Below are 16,176 nucleotides of genomic sequence, written 5' to 3'. Positions count from 1 at the left end.
TGTACTATTACTATTACGTACAGCCCAAGGTGTATTCGTATATCTTTACTGTCCTATCTAACGGATGGCTCCAAAGCAGAACCACATTATAAGTAATTCTTTGTAAATACTTTTGATTTTCAGTGCGCAACAATTATCCGGCCTGTTGTCGGAGGCGTTGTGCATACTGTTAACCGCAACCCATACACATGCAACCCATATAATGTTATTAGCTATGTGTACATATTTGCTGTTGCACTCATTCAGTTTTCGACTGTGCAACGAGACGCTTGTTCAGCCAATAAAGCGGTTTGTCGGCATCGGCATCGGCCAACTCAAATTTCGTCGCGACAGCTTAGCCTCCAGCACCGAAACCGAAATCAAAGTCAAGCGAAACTCCTGTCAAAAGGGAGTTTGATTGTTTATTGTTTATATGCGCTTTGGGTTTACGAGTCGTGATTATAAACAAACCCAATTATGCTTAATCGCCTCATTTTGCTTACTAAGAACTGGACACAAAAAAAAAAAAAAACAAATCAAGTTATTGTACATATAAATACAAAATTATTCATTTGATATTCGGCTTACAGTTCAGTATCATTGAAAAAATAAAATATTTGGGAATCAAATAACTCGATTCTCTTAAGGTTGCCGCAATTTGATATTAATTCAAAACAACACAGTGAAGCTGAAATTGAAATGATCTTTGAAGTTTCCATTACGTACCAGAAACTTAATCCACAAACACTTTCTTATGTAAGGGAACATTTAAAAAATGACTAAAATTTTCACAAGTCAATTTTGTTTAATTTTTTTATTTGAGTAATTGTCTTTACTTGTAGTATTAATGTCCTAACGTACATTCATTAGATGCAACTCATCAGCTCCTGAAAACGCTGACGTGGCAAATTTGCTGCGACTGTTAATTGGGTTGCCGCTTATGTAGTGTACAAAATGTGATTAGGAGCGCAGCGAAAAATCAAAATTGTCCAGGTTATTCTATACACGTAATTAGAACCCAACTATAATAATACTATTTTCAGAAGCTTTTATTTATATCTAGGGGTTGACTAAATATATAAGTTTAAATATGTCAAAATGATTCATACCTAAAAAAAAGCTAATTTGAATCGAACTATCAAATCTTATTGACCCTTATTAATTCGCACAGCATCAATATTTCTTAGTTAGAGCTGATTAACACATCCTTTAATATAAATAATTATTTTATATAGTATTTAACACAATATTAGTAAAGTCAAGAGACAAATTTCACAAATTATAATTAAAATAATTAAAATGTTCGATGTCCGAATTAATGGTGGACAGTATTAATTTGTCGAACGTTGCAATTTTTAGCACGGTTACCAGTAAGCCTCAACAGCCATTATCTGAAAACTGACAACGTTTGGTGAATCTAATGTATACAATAATCAAATGTTATAAACAATTAATATATGCTATAAAAGGCAAAGCATGGAGAACCGTGGGCACAGTTGTCAGGGCGACTTGGCCGCAGACGAATCTCATTCTCATTTTGGGTCTGAATTGGAGGCTTGTGTGGCTCAGGAAATAAATAACACGGAACTGGCCAACAAAGACTCCGAGTCCGACGTGGATTGCACAGAGCCAACTGAAGATATGTAAGTAATTGAATATAAGCTCTCTCCCATAATCATCATTAGTAATTTGTCAGAAATCACAAGGATACAGAACCACATAATGAGTATAGGCGAGATGATCAAGAGTTGAATTCTGCACAGAAATCTAAGCAACGCGAGGACAGGCCACTCGTCTTGGAAGAAAGGCATTCGCTTTCTATGTAAATTTGCAAGCAAAATTTGTCAATTAGAGTGCACAAATTGTGGAACTACCGCAGTCCACAATTCTCTAACAATTCGTAAACATTTTCCAGAGCTGAAACAAAGAAGCGCCGTGCCAGAGTCCACTCCAATGCGCATTTGTTTATACCCAAGGAGTTGGCTCGCAGTCAACTAAATCGGCGTAGTTATTGCTCATCTGTGAACACTCTGGATGGAATTAGCAGGAACAGCGACTACTGCATTCGAATGCTTAAATTTCCCGTTGGATCGGGCCGTGCACGTTACGTTGCAGAGCAAATGAAGAGGAGAAAGAGCAGAAAATCACAGAAGTTGCAATTGGAGGAGGAAAAGGAAGCAACAAATGACATGGGATGCATTAAAAGTGAACTAAATGCCCAGTCGTTGCTAGAATGCAATGCTGCGACTGAACAATTTGATGAAATATTGGCATCGAGTAGGTCCAGTGTGGAGACAGAGAATCCGCACCTAAATCGACTGGAAAACGGTAACGATTGTTTCATTGCACTCGAGGATACCACTGATGAAACTGAGAATGAAGAGGATGGTACGGAAGAGCTGATTGAGCGCTTATCCAAGCGCCAGTTGAAGAGAGATGCGCGTTTGCAGTTGAAGTGAGCAAAATATTTACAGACATGTTTCTACAAAAAGTAATAACGATTATTTGCAGGCTGAAGGACAATAAGCAACAGGAGCAGCTACATTATCAATGCTTTCGTTGGCATAATCCCAGCTGCAATGATAAGGAGACTAAAATGAGTGCTTTGAAGGACTTGGAGCGTATCGGCTCGTCGGCCAATTTTGAAGTTCAAGAGGACTTTAATGATGTAGTAGCAACAGCAGATAATGAAGAGCATCAGCAGCAACCACAACAAGTGACAGAATTACTTGAATTATCAGACGAGTCTGTAAATAAATTACCGGAATTCCTGCCTGATGTGAGAGTAACAACACAAAGAGAGAAACAACTGCAACTGCAAGAGCACATATCAAATGAATTATCAGACAAGCCTGAACATAAATTGGACAAATTCCTGCCAGATATTAGAGTAGCAACTCAACACCAAGAAGATGAACAGCAGCAGCAACATAACAAGTCTATTCAGGCTGTTAGCATACCGAGATCAGAGCATCTTCAACAGCAACAACAACTCATTACTGATGTGCCACCAACAACTATCAACAACTATCGTACATTTGAGGCGCAACCTGCAGACTTGACAATGCGACGACTTTGTTTGCAGCCAATAGACACTAGGGACATGTTGCAGCTACACAGCGCCAACACCAATGCTGGCAATAATGTTCTCAACGAACACTTGCAACAGCCTTTCGTGGAGCCATCGGATTTGATGCAGCCATGGCGGATGCAGCAATACGAAAGGCTCGTGTATCGGCCACCTGCACCACAGCAACAGTTGTCACTTGCCATACAGCAGCAGCAACAGGTACTAATGCGAGAGCAACAACTTCAATCGATTTATCAAGAGCATCAATGGGACGAATGTCGAGAGGAACTGCAAAATCTCAACGCACAGTATAAGACATTAAAATATAAGGAAGCTGAGCAGCTGCAGGGCTTAAGCAAATCACTCAGTGAGCTCTATGACAATCGACTAATCAGAAAGCGGCGACATGATGAATATCATAGAACGTTTCTGCAAAAAATGGAGGAGAGTAAAAAGCAAGAAGAATGTCTTCACGTTCAAAAGCATAAGCTTAAGTTGCAAATACAGGCGGATCTAAGCAGCTTACACCAGCGTATTACTAACAAAAATCGTGAATTGCAAGAACGGGCATGGCAATGTCAACGACAACAACAGCTTCTTCACCAACAGCACCAGCAACAGGAGCTCGCATACAGGCAACACCAACAGCACCAGCATCAACAGCAGCTGCATCAACATTTTCTTCGGCATCTGCAGCCGCCACGCAGGCCACCGCTAATGCAACCACCCCCAATCCCACCACAATCAGTTTATCATCCACATTGCATTGAAACACCAGTGGCACAAAGCTTTGACGAATGCATTATGCGACGTCAGCGCTTCATTGACCCGACACATCAGCCATTTCAGCAATCCAGAGCGAATGTTGCCATAAATCCAAGTAGGGGTTACTACGACCATTTGACAGTCAGGAGCGATATTCCGCACTTTACACTGCCTGAGTTGCCAATCGCAAGTGGCACGACTCAAGTGAATCGAGCGATTGAGCAAACTGCAATTACGTCCATTATAAGCAACTACGTCACAAATTTTTTGAATGATACGGAAACAACGCATCGATAGATCAGTCTGGAAAGAAGAATGCTATTTGTGATCTTTTACTTGCTCTTACTTAAGATATTAATAGGAATTTTAAATGAATAATTCTCAATTAGTAAATATTACTGTGAGACATAATAGATCCTTTGGTTTATTAAATATTTTTCAAATATTTCAGATTTTTGTCTGCTTAAATATATTAAATTTTAGTTAAATAAACCTAACAAAATTGCTTACACTAAATATAATGATTGGTTTAGTTGGAAATTTGGTCTTAAGTTGAAAATATACACTTTATTGGCATTTGTTTATTTAACTGTATACATTTTTCTGACTGCACCCAAACGCACTCCTGGATGCCTAAAGCAACAGCACGGACAGGACATCCACTGCCGTAGCCATGCATCACATATCCATTATCATTCCCATTCCCAGTTCCAAATCCATTTGTATTTCTCTTCCCATTACCATTATTATTTCCATTGAAGTTCACATTCGGATTCGCGTCAGATGATTCTCTAGACGGCATTGGCAGCCAGTTGCTTCTAGAGTGCTCCAAACTATTGCTGTTATCATGCTCTCTTTGAAATGCTGGGCATTTGGAAGAAACTGTTGGTTGTAGGAATGGTGTATTTCGAGGTGATAATTCAAGATTCACACTCTGATGTTCGCGATCTTCGTAATGATGTCGTTGATAGTCGAATGGGCATGGCATTGCCCCAAGTAGATGCTGTTGTAGAGGACATGCCTTGGGCAATGATTTGCGCTTGCGTAGGAGTTAGGATTTGAATGAGGAAAGTAGGGATTCTGTTCGAATTACGCTGACAGGGTAGACTGAACCGCAGCAACGGAACAACTTGATGATCCTGTGTAGCAGAGATTTGTTGTAGCTGTTTTTGTTGCTGCTGCTGTTGCTGTTGTTGTTGCTGCTGTTGTTGCTCCTGGTGCTGCTGCTGGAGCTGTATTTGTTGTGGCGATAACTGTATTGGCAAAATAGTTTGGTACTGACATAAAGGTGGCGGAGGTTGATTTAGATATTGACTGGTTGGAGTTGTTGCTGAGCTGATATTATTAAAGCAAGCCGAAATCTACTTATCGTGTGCAACCGAACTGCAAAAGGTGTTAGAGGTTGCTAATTGACCTTGTTGTTGATTTACTTTGGTTGTCTTATACGCACATTGGCCGGAAAATTGTGGCTTAGCGCTGGGTTTGGCTGCTGTTAGATCAAATGATGTCTAAAGCCATCCAAATTATAATAATGGGGAATTGGCACATTTCAGTCAAAGAACAGTACCTCGTTCTTATGCAGTGCTGATAGCTTTCAGTGCAACATTTTAAGTAACAATTCTCTATCTACGTACTTGCTCATTTTGAATACATACATACTTACACACACTTGGATCTGGACTATTTTATTGTAGAAACTGTCAATATATTTTTAGCGAAGAGTTACAGTGGTATACATTGCGGTCGGGTGGCAACGCTGGCAACAGATCTAACAGCAGCAAAAGCATTACTGGAATAAGAAGAGTTGTAGAAGAACAGCAGAACAAAAGAGTCGAGTCCTAAAAGAGCAGTGTTATTAATAATAAACGGGACATAATCACTCTTACATATATACTCAACATATACAGTGTCTCACAGCTTATTTCGGCAGTGTCTAGCAAAAATTTTAATTGCCTGCCATAAACTAATAATACAATATATTTCAAAAATTCCAAAGACCTATGGCAGGTACATATATTAATCACCATAATGACTATATGACCCCCATATGTATGTGCATTAATCAATATATGTATATGTGCATTAATGTAAAATTCATTTTAAATTGAAGGCTCTGAATTTGTTGTAATTTTAAATGACACTTTGTTCATAAGTTGCATTTAAATTTCATAGATGAAAACGAAAAATTGCTACAGTTGTTTAACATTCTAAATATTTTATGCTGCTTGCTAAAAATATAATCCTTTTAAAAAGTATTTAAATTATTGTGTATTTTGACAAACAAAGTCAACATTTACTATTTTGCTTAGGGAACCAGGTCTTTATGCTGAAGCTTGAACATTATCAAAATTCAGATGTAAGATATAAGAAATAAACAATTTATTTTCGGATCCCAAAAAATATATTAAATGTCGACCAAAGAGGATGAGCAAAACAATACAAGCCACAGCTTCATAATTCTTGTGGACGACAATGGCCAGTTCAAAGTAAGTCCCAGTAACCATAGCAAAGAGGAGGTCAATATGCAAATAGACAAGCAGAAGATCGGCACTGAATCTCGGAAAAAGTCGCGTCGTGGTAAACAAAGGATACGCATAGCGCTGCTTGAGGATGTTGACAGCAGCTCGGAGGAAGAGCTGAATGAGAGTAACATGACCGGAACTGATGCGCAGTCTCTGAAGACGATGCATGATCAACTGGTCAAAATGCACAACGAGAGGCTTAACGTCAAACCAAGCTTTATGGTGCTGGAGGATGCTCTGGTGGGAAGGCACATGGAAGAAACGCTGCAGAGCCACTGCAACCGTACCATATACCGCAATCATGCAGAGCAGCAGACATCGCCATGCGACATTGGTGCCCATACTAGCTCCCAAACCGATGAGTTTCCGCTGCACAGCGCCGTGCGGTCCAAGATGCTCCAGGGACACAACAGAGGCTGTCAAGCGACAGATGCGAATTTGAAGCTACCGGATTGTAGTATTTCCAATAGTTCTGTCAAAAAGAATCTAATTGCGTCGTCAATGCGTCACTTCAGCCAATTGTCCAACAAATTGAACCAGCACCACAGAACTAATCAGGCACAGGCAGAGAGTGTGGGAGCAGCATCTGCACCAACACATGCCACAACTAATAACACTGTGCCACACTTAACGATTAGCTTTATGGCACCCAACTCACAAATGGCGACTCAGCAGCAGCAGCAGCAACCATTGTTGTCAGCGGCACCAGCAATTGGTCCGAATAACAATTGGAGCTCTTCATCAAATACCAGCAACAAGTCATTATTGCCAATATGCCAACTTTCCGCAACCACAGGTGCAACAGCAGCAATACCTGGGAGCACCAGCAGCTTATGGCAACTGTTGCAGCAGTTGCTGCTTGCTGAGGCCAACGTCAACACAGACTTCACTCGGCTATTGTCACCCGCCAGGAGTGGCATCTTATTGCAGTCATCATTTGCAGCAGCCAACACAGCTGTATCCCACAGCAAGGTTGCCTCAACAACGTATTAACAACTGCTATTATTATCCGGTGCAGTGCCATTGCCAGCGTTATAAAGCCTTCTACGATAATCAACAGCAACAACAGCAGTTGCTGCACGATCAATGTATATTCCCTGCAGACAGGATCAGCATGGACTCACCACTCGCCTCTCTCTCGCTTCCCAAGCAAGTGGAAAAATCAGAACAAAAATCAACATTTCGAGCCAAAACTTTTGATCCACAGGAAGCAACATTTCTGACCAAGCACAAGCAGCCAGAATATCCAAATAACTTGCCACAATAAAACCACAAGCAGATCCGAAAATTGAATTGCTTTAATTATTTAATAAGAATGCTACTTTTGTTGGTTCCTTTTATTGTAATTTGGAATCTTGCTTGGCCCAAAATTCAGCCAACCGATAGGCATATATTGTATGCTATACTTGTCTAAGGTTTTCATATAGAAATCTCTTGTAATTTTTCTAGGCTTTGTATTCTCTTCATTGAGTTCTTGGTGCTGCCTCAGTGATTGCTCTTTCTGTTCATTTGGATAATCAAATGATTGTTTTTGCTGTTTCAAAACCTTTTGTACTCGTTGCTGTTGTTGATCTTGTTGTAAACTCTTAAGCAATTTTGCATATTTTTCATTTTTTTCGCTCTGTGCATATAGCTGTGGTTTCAACTCTGACTGTGGTAACTCTCGGAGTTTTTGCAGATACTTTTGCTTTTGCTCTTGTAGCACTTTCACTTGCTGCGAAAACGAAATACTTGGGCTAGTATTGCACTCATGTAATTTATGGAATTCAAATTTGGAGTTCGGTTCAACTATATCACGATTATTATAAGGATTATCAGATTGATTTGGATGAATGCAAGAATGAATATTAGTACGATTTTGATGTAATATAATCCTTGGCGTCTCATTATTGTGAGAATAGCCAGATTTAGGATTTGAACTCGCAGTGGGTTTTCGCAACTTCAAAACAGTTTTCTCTTTTTTTTCTCTTTGCGAGTTAGATCGAGAGGACGCCCAAGGATTCGGATAGGCACTGGCCTTTAGGGAAGATTCAGGTTCAGTCATTAACGGTCTTTTGGATTGGGCGTTGTAGGTTTTCTGGAATTCCGAGCGTTTTGAGTTAACGTTTTTCATTTGCGGCAATTTCGATTGACTTGATTTCACTTTATGTCGGTCATTGAAGCTAATAGGAGAATTATCTACGTCTATTGTTTTACTAGTAGGTACCGAACCGAGCTCTGCTCTGTCTTTTGGTAATACTTGCTTCTTGAACCATCGATTACTGAGATAAGGTTTTAAGTTTTAGTTAGTTGTGTATGAATATTTCTAGCTTGTCACTTATCACCTCTCTGGTTGACATATGGTGTCCATTCTTCCACTGTGGTGGCTGTTCTTTTGATGTGGTACGGGTAATTCTGGATTTTGGGACTCACCTCTGCAGTTGAAAAATATTATTTATTATTATCTTTAACAGAAAATGTACAAAACCAATACTAAACATTGATTAAGATTCAAGTTTGTGTTTATGTAGCAAATCGCATCACGTAAGCGAAATTACGCTTAATAGCTTATTATATTGTTGTTATATTTGTTAGTTTTACAACTCTTACTTACATCGGCTTCTTGAGACAAAAGTTCTTCATATTTGAATTTGGGTTGAGTTGCAAACCATTAACAATATTAATTATTTTATGCTTTTGAGCCATATCTACAGATTCTTGGTCTTTAGATTGAAGTGGTTTCCGAAGTGGCCGAGAGATTTGGTGCCCATTTTTAACATTTACTGGTAATCGAATGTAATCTAACAGATCATTAAAACCATGCGATTTTTTGGCTTCCGCGGCAATTTTGGCCTGCCTGGGCTCTCTAGGTATAAATTCTGAGTTAGCATTTGGCGTTTCGTACTCTCGCTTTGATTTAATATTGGTGGACCTATCTTTTGGCTCATATGGGTAACTTTTACAATAATCAGACCCTAATTTTATTTGTGCTCCTCCATCAACTGCATTACCACCTTTTGAACTCTGCAGCTCACCTCTCTGGCACTCCTCGTTCCTATGTGAAATGCTTTGCCTTGGTATCCCGATTAGTTCAGAGCGAGTGTTTGATTTAGTTTTAGACTTTGACTTATGAACTACCTTCGTCCGGGGTCCGTAGCCCAAGGGTCGCACAGTGATGCCCCATTTTCTTGCGGATGCAGATGGTAATGCAGCTCTTATCTTTACTGGAATTGGGGGAAAACCTGTCTGAACCACGGCATTGTTGCTGGTGGGAGGTAACAAGGTCTTTAATTTGAGTGCGTCTCGTTGCATATTCATGTGCACGATACCCCAAGGATTACGCACACATATTGAGGGGGGTATGCTAACTCTTATGGGAAAATTACACTCAAACCTTTATCAAGAAAAAGATGACATATTTTGTAAACGATAAACTGAAGCAGTCTCGTCCCAATACTACTTACCAAATATCATTGTTTTGTTTGCACTCAGGCACAGCAACTCTCATTGGGTATGGATTTTTCACGTTGCGCTTCCGTCTAATCTTTCGCACCGGCTTTTCTGTCCTTGAACATTGTGTCTTCATATCAGTTTGGATTTTCTTTGGCAGAACCTTTTTTCCATTCACACTGGATCGGAAAATGTGGCTGCAAGAGCATGACGTAATTTTACTTAAAAAGTCCTTTTTATCTGTATTCCATACTTCGGAAATTGAATTCCTTTGAATTGGTTCTTTCTTTGACGTTAACTTTAATGGTACTAAATTATCTGATCTAATTGGATGATTCTTATTTTTTTCTAATCCTGCCTTTAATCTAATCTGTGCTAAAGTCTTGAAGTCTTTTCGATTAAATATGTCTTGAATCACTGATGCTTTTGTGGATGTTTCTAATATCTCATTTTTTAACGATTGCTCTGTTGATCCTATCAGCTTATTGTTGCTATCGCTTCGATCGTTCATCTGCTTATATAGTTTATCCCTGGTTGAATTTGTATGCCCTGAGCTTTGCAAATCACTATCCTGACGTCCCACCCGATGTGACTTCAACAACACAGAGTCATCCGTTTTTATGTACTCCAAATTTTGAGTCGATGCAGATATACCTTCCAGCATTTTTAGGCTTTCTCCATCCACTAAGCTGTAAAACTTATGATTTTCCCTTGCCTTTTCCTTCATGCATTGACATGAATACTGAGAGCCATAGCAATTACAGCTTCTACGTAAACAGCAACATCTTCCATTGAAATTATACATTTCTTATTAAATAAATCTAAATAAAAACAATAATTGGCTTGGTTATTGTTTTTAATAAGAAATCTGTAATTTAAACGGAATGCGTTGTCAATCTCATTAAGGAAGCAACACGTTTATAATTCGAAAGGGACAAAACTACAAAATTTGAACCCCAATCTGTGAAATTATTTCAACGATTGACAACATTTTCAATGCGTTAAAGAAAAAGTTTTAATATCTTTGAAAACCTAATTGATTTATGCTTAAAGAACAAAAACTAAACTCTGCACACGTTTTATTTCTGAAAGCCTTATCTATTTTGACAATTTATATACTTAAGTTTATGCGTAAGCGACATTAATAAAATATTTAACTTGAAATGGAAGCCTTGATCGAATTGGATTTTCTTTTGGATAACACTCTCCGTATGTGAATCAAGCTTGTAATGTAGCATACTTTATACAAAAGGTCGTCGTTGCAATCCGTTTTCACTGTACAAAGCACGTTACGTTACGAACTCCTTTTGGCGCATCTTTGTTGGCCTCCCCCTTCAGCGACCCTGCCAGCAGCGTGGCATCATGAAATGCATCCGAGCATAGCGTTTCCTGCAACACGGTCGATGGCAATGAATACTTGGACACGTTGCCTGCTGCTGGTATTGTTGCTGCTGCTGGTATGGTAGTTGCTGCTGCTGGTATGGTGGTTGCTGCTGGTATTGTTGCTGCTGCTGTTGCTGGTATGGTTGTTGCTGCTGGTACGACTGGTGCTGCTGCTGGTATGGTTGTTGCTTCTGGTACGGTTGATGCTGTTGGCATGGTTGCTGCTGTTGTTGCTGCCACTCCTGCTGACATGCTTGCTGCTGCTGGTACGATTGCTGTTGTTTATGTTCCATACTATATTGAGCAGGTATGTAAAAGCATTGTTGGCTCTGCACTGCAGCTCTAGATGCAGCATCACAGTACTGACAGTGTGCCTCTCGTGCTTCGGTCGCTGCCTGTTGTAAGGCATGTAAGTCCAAGCCCATTACGGGTGCTGGCGCCATCAAATATTGTACATCTGAATTACTTGGACACTGCACGGGTGGAGCTATCGTTGCGTCTTCGTTATCCAATGCAAGTGATTCTCTGCCACAATCTGTACGCGTTTGCTTATTTGACTCTACATGTGCATGCCCCTTGACTTGTTGTATCTTAGATGCACCAGATACCTTGTTTAGTTGCACTTGCACCTCTGATATTTGTAACTGTGCCCGATTCATCTGGTTCTGTAGCTGCTGGGCAAGTAGTTCGGTTGGGCCATTCGAGGATGTCTGCTGGTGATGACAGCACATTATGAAGGAAGAACTCTGATTGGGGGAATTGCTTAATTGTTGCTGTGACCTAAAAGTCGGCCTTTTCCAGGCACATTCATGATTGTTAAGTGAATGCTTGGGGGCACAACAAGTGCATGAGTTGATGGCACAATTTCTGTCTTGTTCCTGTTGGTAATCAGGTAAGGAAAACTCTGTTGCTGCATTCCAATGCCTGTCCCGATTTGCCTGCATTTCCATTTGATTCCCCTCATTACAGTCGATGCTAATAGCAAAAAAGAAACTAAATCATCGAAAATACATCGATACTGTTTCATTTAATAAATAAAGTTACCTTATAAAATGTTGCTCGGTCACCTTACAGGCAGCAACCATATTCTCATCATTGAACAGGGAGCGACTCGCCGCTGGATATTGACCATGATAGCATTGAAGCACTCTTGGAAGCTTACACTTAAATTCATCAAATTTGGAATTTTTTGCAACAACTGTTTTCATTGCAGTATTATTATCTTTGGACTCAATTGCGCCTGCAACAGCTAATCCAGCATCGTCTTGCTCGCTGTTAGCAGGATCATCTTCAGCTGCTTCTCCTTGCGACCCAAACAATCTTAAGCTTTCATTCGGCGGTTTCTTGATGTTTGGGGTAACAGAAGGGGAACTGTGCTTTGATTTGGAATGCACCATGATAAGCGGCATCCTATTCGATTGCAATAACATTGCTGAACCTTTAATCATAAACTGGTTGGCTTGTTGGTTTTTTGCAACGTTGAATGGTGTATAAGTTTCAGCGTTGGACTCATTGTCTTCATCGGATTGTGAGGCAGTTTCGAATCTATTTACCATGGATGGTAACTTTATTACAAATTTATTGCTATTATACCACGGTTCCCTTAAATTATGCACCATATCAGGAGATGAAGAAGATGCGGCTGTTGGGTTTCTCGCCTTCGGTAACAAGTACTCGTTTCTCATTATCGAATTACGTGGACGACACCATCCAGATGCTCTGTTCCTGATAGTACCTTCAACAACACGCAATCGGTTGCCATGCCCGACAAAGCTTTCGTTCCAAGCCCGACTGCTGGTTTCTGTCTTATGAAGTCGTCTTTGGCACTTCTTTGCGTACTCCGATGCCGCAGTGTACCACATGGGGCTGCTTCTTCGTGCCTGAGTTTTACGCATTTTGCTGGAGGCATGCAACCAATTCAACAATACTTCCGTTCAAATTAATTTGTTGACATATTTGAAAAGTTTCTATTTACAACTTTGATTGACAAAAAAGCGTAACTGTTCAGAGACTTTATGGTTGTCAGAAAATCCGTCGGTTGTCTTTTGAAAGATATAAAATATTGATAAGAAACCAAGCAATTATCTAGTAGATTGAATTAGTTGGTGATTTTGATTAATGAGACATTCTTTAGCATTTTATCTTCAGTTACTATATGTTATAGTGTATATATATACACACGTATAGACAGGGACTATTTTTAAGGCTACACAGTTATAACAGCATCTGAAAGGAGTTGGGGAAACCGAAAGAAACCGACTTTGATATAAACATCAAATATTTGTTTTAAGTTTTGAGTAAATTTTACGTTAATGATTTTACGATGATAATCTAAATGGACGAAGAGATATTAAAATGTGTGAGCCTTGTACGGAGAAGTGAGTCCTTTAAAAGTACTAAGACGTCGTTTACATTTTTTAACATGGTATTCATTTTCCAGTTTTTTAAACTGTATTGATTGCTGTAACTGTTGCAATGGATGGTAACTCAATATTCTTTTCATTGTAATTCCTATCTAAATCTATTGCTCCGCATTATTTTAGTTGCCAAGAGACTTGTAATGTATTGTGCCGCCCTGGGCTTCAGCGTGAAGAGAAATTCTCAAATATGATAGTTCCAAATTTTCTGTACGATCGTACAAAATCTAGAGGGAAACAGGAACCAAATAATAAAAATCGAAAGGTTTCAAAGAATAGTAAAAACAAAGACAATGAGCAAGGAAGGAAAATATGTTCCAATGATAATAGAAAAAATGTGGATTGCCAAACACCTGTAGCCTATGCCATATGTCAAGACCCACCTTCTGTTCTTAATGAAAACCCAAAGATTTCAAATAATGCTAAATCTAAAGATAAGGGATTTAATAATGAGAAAGAGAAGGAAATATGTGCCAATGGTAATGCAAATATTGTGGATGAACAAAGACCTGTAACTAATCCAATATGTCAAGACATCGCTTTACCTAATATTGGAACATATCAAAATTGCACTGCTAACCCGACGACAACTGTATTCCAAGCGCCCGACGGATCCACTATAAGAATTGAAAATGTACCATCATGCTCTGTTTATCCTGGAGTGATAAGCCCAACCAACCAGTTGTCTGGTGTGAATATGCAATATGGTGCAGCAAATCAACTCCCACCGCGGCTGTGTGATATGCCAGCGGCTGGACTACCCAGCAAGCAGACTGCCAAGTTTGATCCGTGTACGGGCAGAGAATTACAGCAATTACAGCCACAGCCAGGGCAGCAGGGACACTATTTTCCGTGTGCTGCGCCAATTGGACAAATGCCTGGCCTTTTTCCCTGTTTTTATCCCAATTTACAGTGTTTTCAGCCTCCCGTAAATATCCTTCAAAGTCCAAAGGAAAAAACGACGTTCCCTGCTGCCAGTGCTCCATCTAAAGAATATCCAGAAAAATCAGCGTACTGTGATGCCGGTGCCCCACCGCAAGAATATCCGCGACAAACGCCGGGCAGTTCTGGTTGTGCTCCTCCATCGCAAAAATGTCCAGGAGGATCCAATACCAAAGATATGAATAGAGTTGACAAGCCCAGCCCAAAAACTCAAGTGAAAGACAACAAAGAACATGATTTTGGGGTTAAAGGTAAACACAATTGTACAGGTAAAACGAAGAGCAGCACGAACCCTGAAATTGTTAACTGCTGCAATGCCACCCCGGATCTTATCGAGCGGTGAGTTCTATGTCATATCGAATTTTAATAGAACAACAATGCAAATGAAATATATAAATAGCCACTGTCTGAAGACTTATTGCTCATGTAGATTTTTTAATTGACAGCATTTGCAAGTCGTTGCAAGTTCCTCGTCCACCGGATAGCTGCTACCTTTTACTGCCAATTAACATGTCTCCAAAGTCCGATAAGTCGGAGGAATCAATACCCAAAAGCAAGCGGCCGAAGAAGACGGCAAGCAAAGACCGGATCACCACTTCTGACCAGAATGCCAACAATGAAGAGAACTCATCTAAGCCAACTCGCAACTGTGGCTGTAATACATTAATCAGTGGAAAGTAAGTATATTTCACAACTCATTGTGTACAGTTGCCTATGCCCAAAAATACTCAGGTTAACTTAATTCGTAGCATTGAGGACAAGTCGCAAGCAGCACAACCAAAAAAGGACGATGCGAACTGCTGTGCATCTAGCAGCAATTCCGGCTGCAACTCCTGCTGCTGTTGCTGGCCACGTTACTCCTACTACTATAATCCCTATACTTGCTGTTATTGTTGGTATAAGAATCGTTGCTGCTGTGGTGGGAACACTTGCTGCAATAGCTCCTGCAACCACTGCTGCTCCAACTCTTGTCCTACGCCCGCACAATCATCGAATGCAAACTTAGAACCGGATGCCAGCAAGTCAAATAAGCAACCCAAATCAGAGACAACAAGTAAATCAGCCTCAGAGAATGAAAAGCGGATCGCTGGAGGTGCCACAAACTCATTTGTGCCGGAAATCCAAGTCCTCTATGATAAATGGATGGAATTTAATGAGCATGCGTTCAATGCCAGCCAATTTCCAACGACAGCTACAAATTCTGTTCCATTTTATAACCATCCGTCTCAGTTTCCATTTTATACAGTGCAGCAGCAGCAGGATGGCAGAAACTACGGAACGACGTCTCCAATGCAAAATAAGCCGCAACAAAAACAAGCAACGGACTTTAACTGGGTGCCACTTTAGTGGTTGTTATTGATTAAGTCAAAATTATCAATAAATTCGAGAGTGCAAAAGAAGTTGATTAGGATGGAAAATGAAATAAACTAACCAGAGCTAAAAAACTATTGATTGTTTCGAATGACAAACCTATGCGCAATAATACTATAGAAGTATTAACCCAGTTTTATAAGCCCTGTTTTATAACTTTAAGTACAAGTCAAAAAGTGTAAAGTCCTGGCCAAATTTGATTGAAAGCTTTCAGCAATCTGCAGAAGTGGATTTCTACGATATAAAGTTTGTTGATTTTAATTTCAAATCACTCGATTGGTGCCACCTGTTGTAAGTG

The 16,176-nt window shown here is 39.9% G+C and overlaps 4 protein-coding genes across 5 annotated transcripts; 2 read left to right on the top strand and 2 right to left on the bottom strand.

Annotated features, from left to right (window-relative positions):
* The first annotated feature begins 210 nt into the window (after positions 1–210).
* Positions 211–4,205, top strand: LOC6556558 (putative mediator of RNA polymerase II transcription subunit 26). Of its 2 annotated transcripts, XM_043215429.1 has the most exons (6): positions 211–735; positions 850–972; positions 1,339–1,622; positions 1,676–1,801; positions 1,895–2,434; positions 2,491–4,205. In XM_043215429.1, exons 3-6 carry the CDS (start codon positions 1,456–1,458, stop codon positions 4,109–4,111), a joined length of 2,454 nt encoding a protein of 817 aa, XP_043071364.1. In that variant the 5' UTR covers positions 211–735; positions 850–972; positions 1,339–1,455; the 3' UTR covers positions 4,112–4,205. The 2 variants fall into 2 exon arrangements, with proteins under 2 accessions (XP_043071364.1, XP_032594704.1); XM_032738813.2 differs by lacking the exon at positions 850–972.
* A 3,345-nt stretch (positions 4,206–7,550) lies between these two features.
* On the bottom strand, positions 7,551–10,549 carry LOC116806238. Its single transcript, XM_032742430.2, has 4 exons — positions 9,780–10,549; positions 8,930–9,709; positions 8,661–8,750; positions 7,551–8,597 (listed from the first exon to the last, which is right to left on the bottom strand). Exons 1-4 carry the CDS (start codon positions 10,490–10,492, stop codon positions 7,655–7,657), a joined length of 2,526 nt encoding a protein of 841 aa, XP_032598321.1. The 5' UTR covers positions 10,493–10,549; the 3' UTR covers positions 7,551–7,654.
* A 278-nt stretch (positions 10,550–10,827) lies between these two features.
* Positions 10,828–13,100, bottom strand: LOC6557142 (alpha-protein kinase 1). The gene is made up of 2 exons (XM_001985409.3): positions 12,193–13,100; positions 10,828–12,123 (listed from the first exon to the last, which is right to left on the bottom strand). Exons 1-2 carry the CDS (start codon positions 13,041–13,043, stop codon positions 11,100–11,102), a joined length of 1,875 nt encoding a protein of 624 aa, XP_001985445.3. The 5' UTR covers positions 13,044–13,100; the 3' UTR covers positions 10,828–11,099.
* Positions 13,101–13,450: 350 nt separating this feature from the next.
* On the top strand, positions 13,451–15,966 carry LOC6556572. The gene is made up of 5 exons (XM_001985410.2): positions 13,451–13,526; positions 13,589–13,630; positions 13,692–14,846; positions 14,954–15,184; positions 15,257–15,966. Exons 1-5 carry the CDS (start codon positions 13,504–13,506, stop codon positions 15,852–15,854), a joined length of 2,049 nt encoding a protein of 682 aa, XP_001985446.2. The 5' UTR covers positions 13,451–13,503; the 3' UTR covers positions 15,855–15,966.
* The last annotated feature ends 210 nt before the right edge of the window (positions 15,967–16,176 follow it).

Source organism: Drosophila grimshawi, unplaced genomic scaffold (assembly GCF_018153295.1).
Source record: "Drosophila grimshawi isolate 15287-2541.00 unplaced genomic scaffold, ASM1815329v1 contig_44, whole genome shotgun sequence".
Classification (NCBI taxonomy): Eukaryota; Metazoa; Arthropoda; class Insecta; order Diptera; family Drosophilidae; genus Drosophila; species Drosophila grimshawi.
This window is presented reverse-complemented; position numbering and strand designations above follow the sequence as displayed.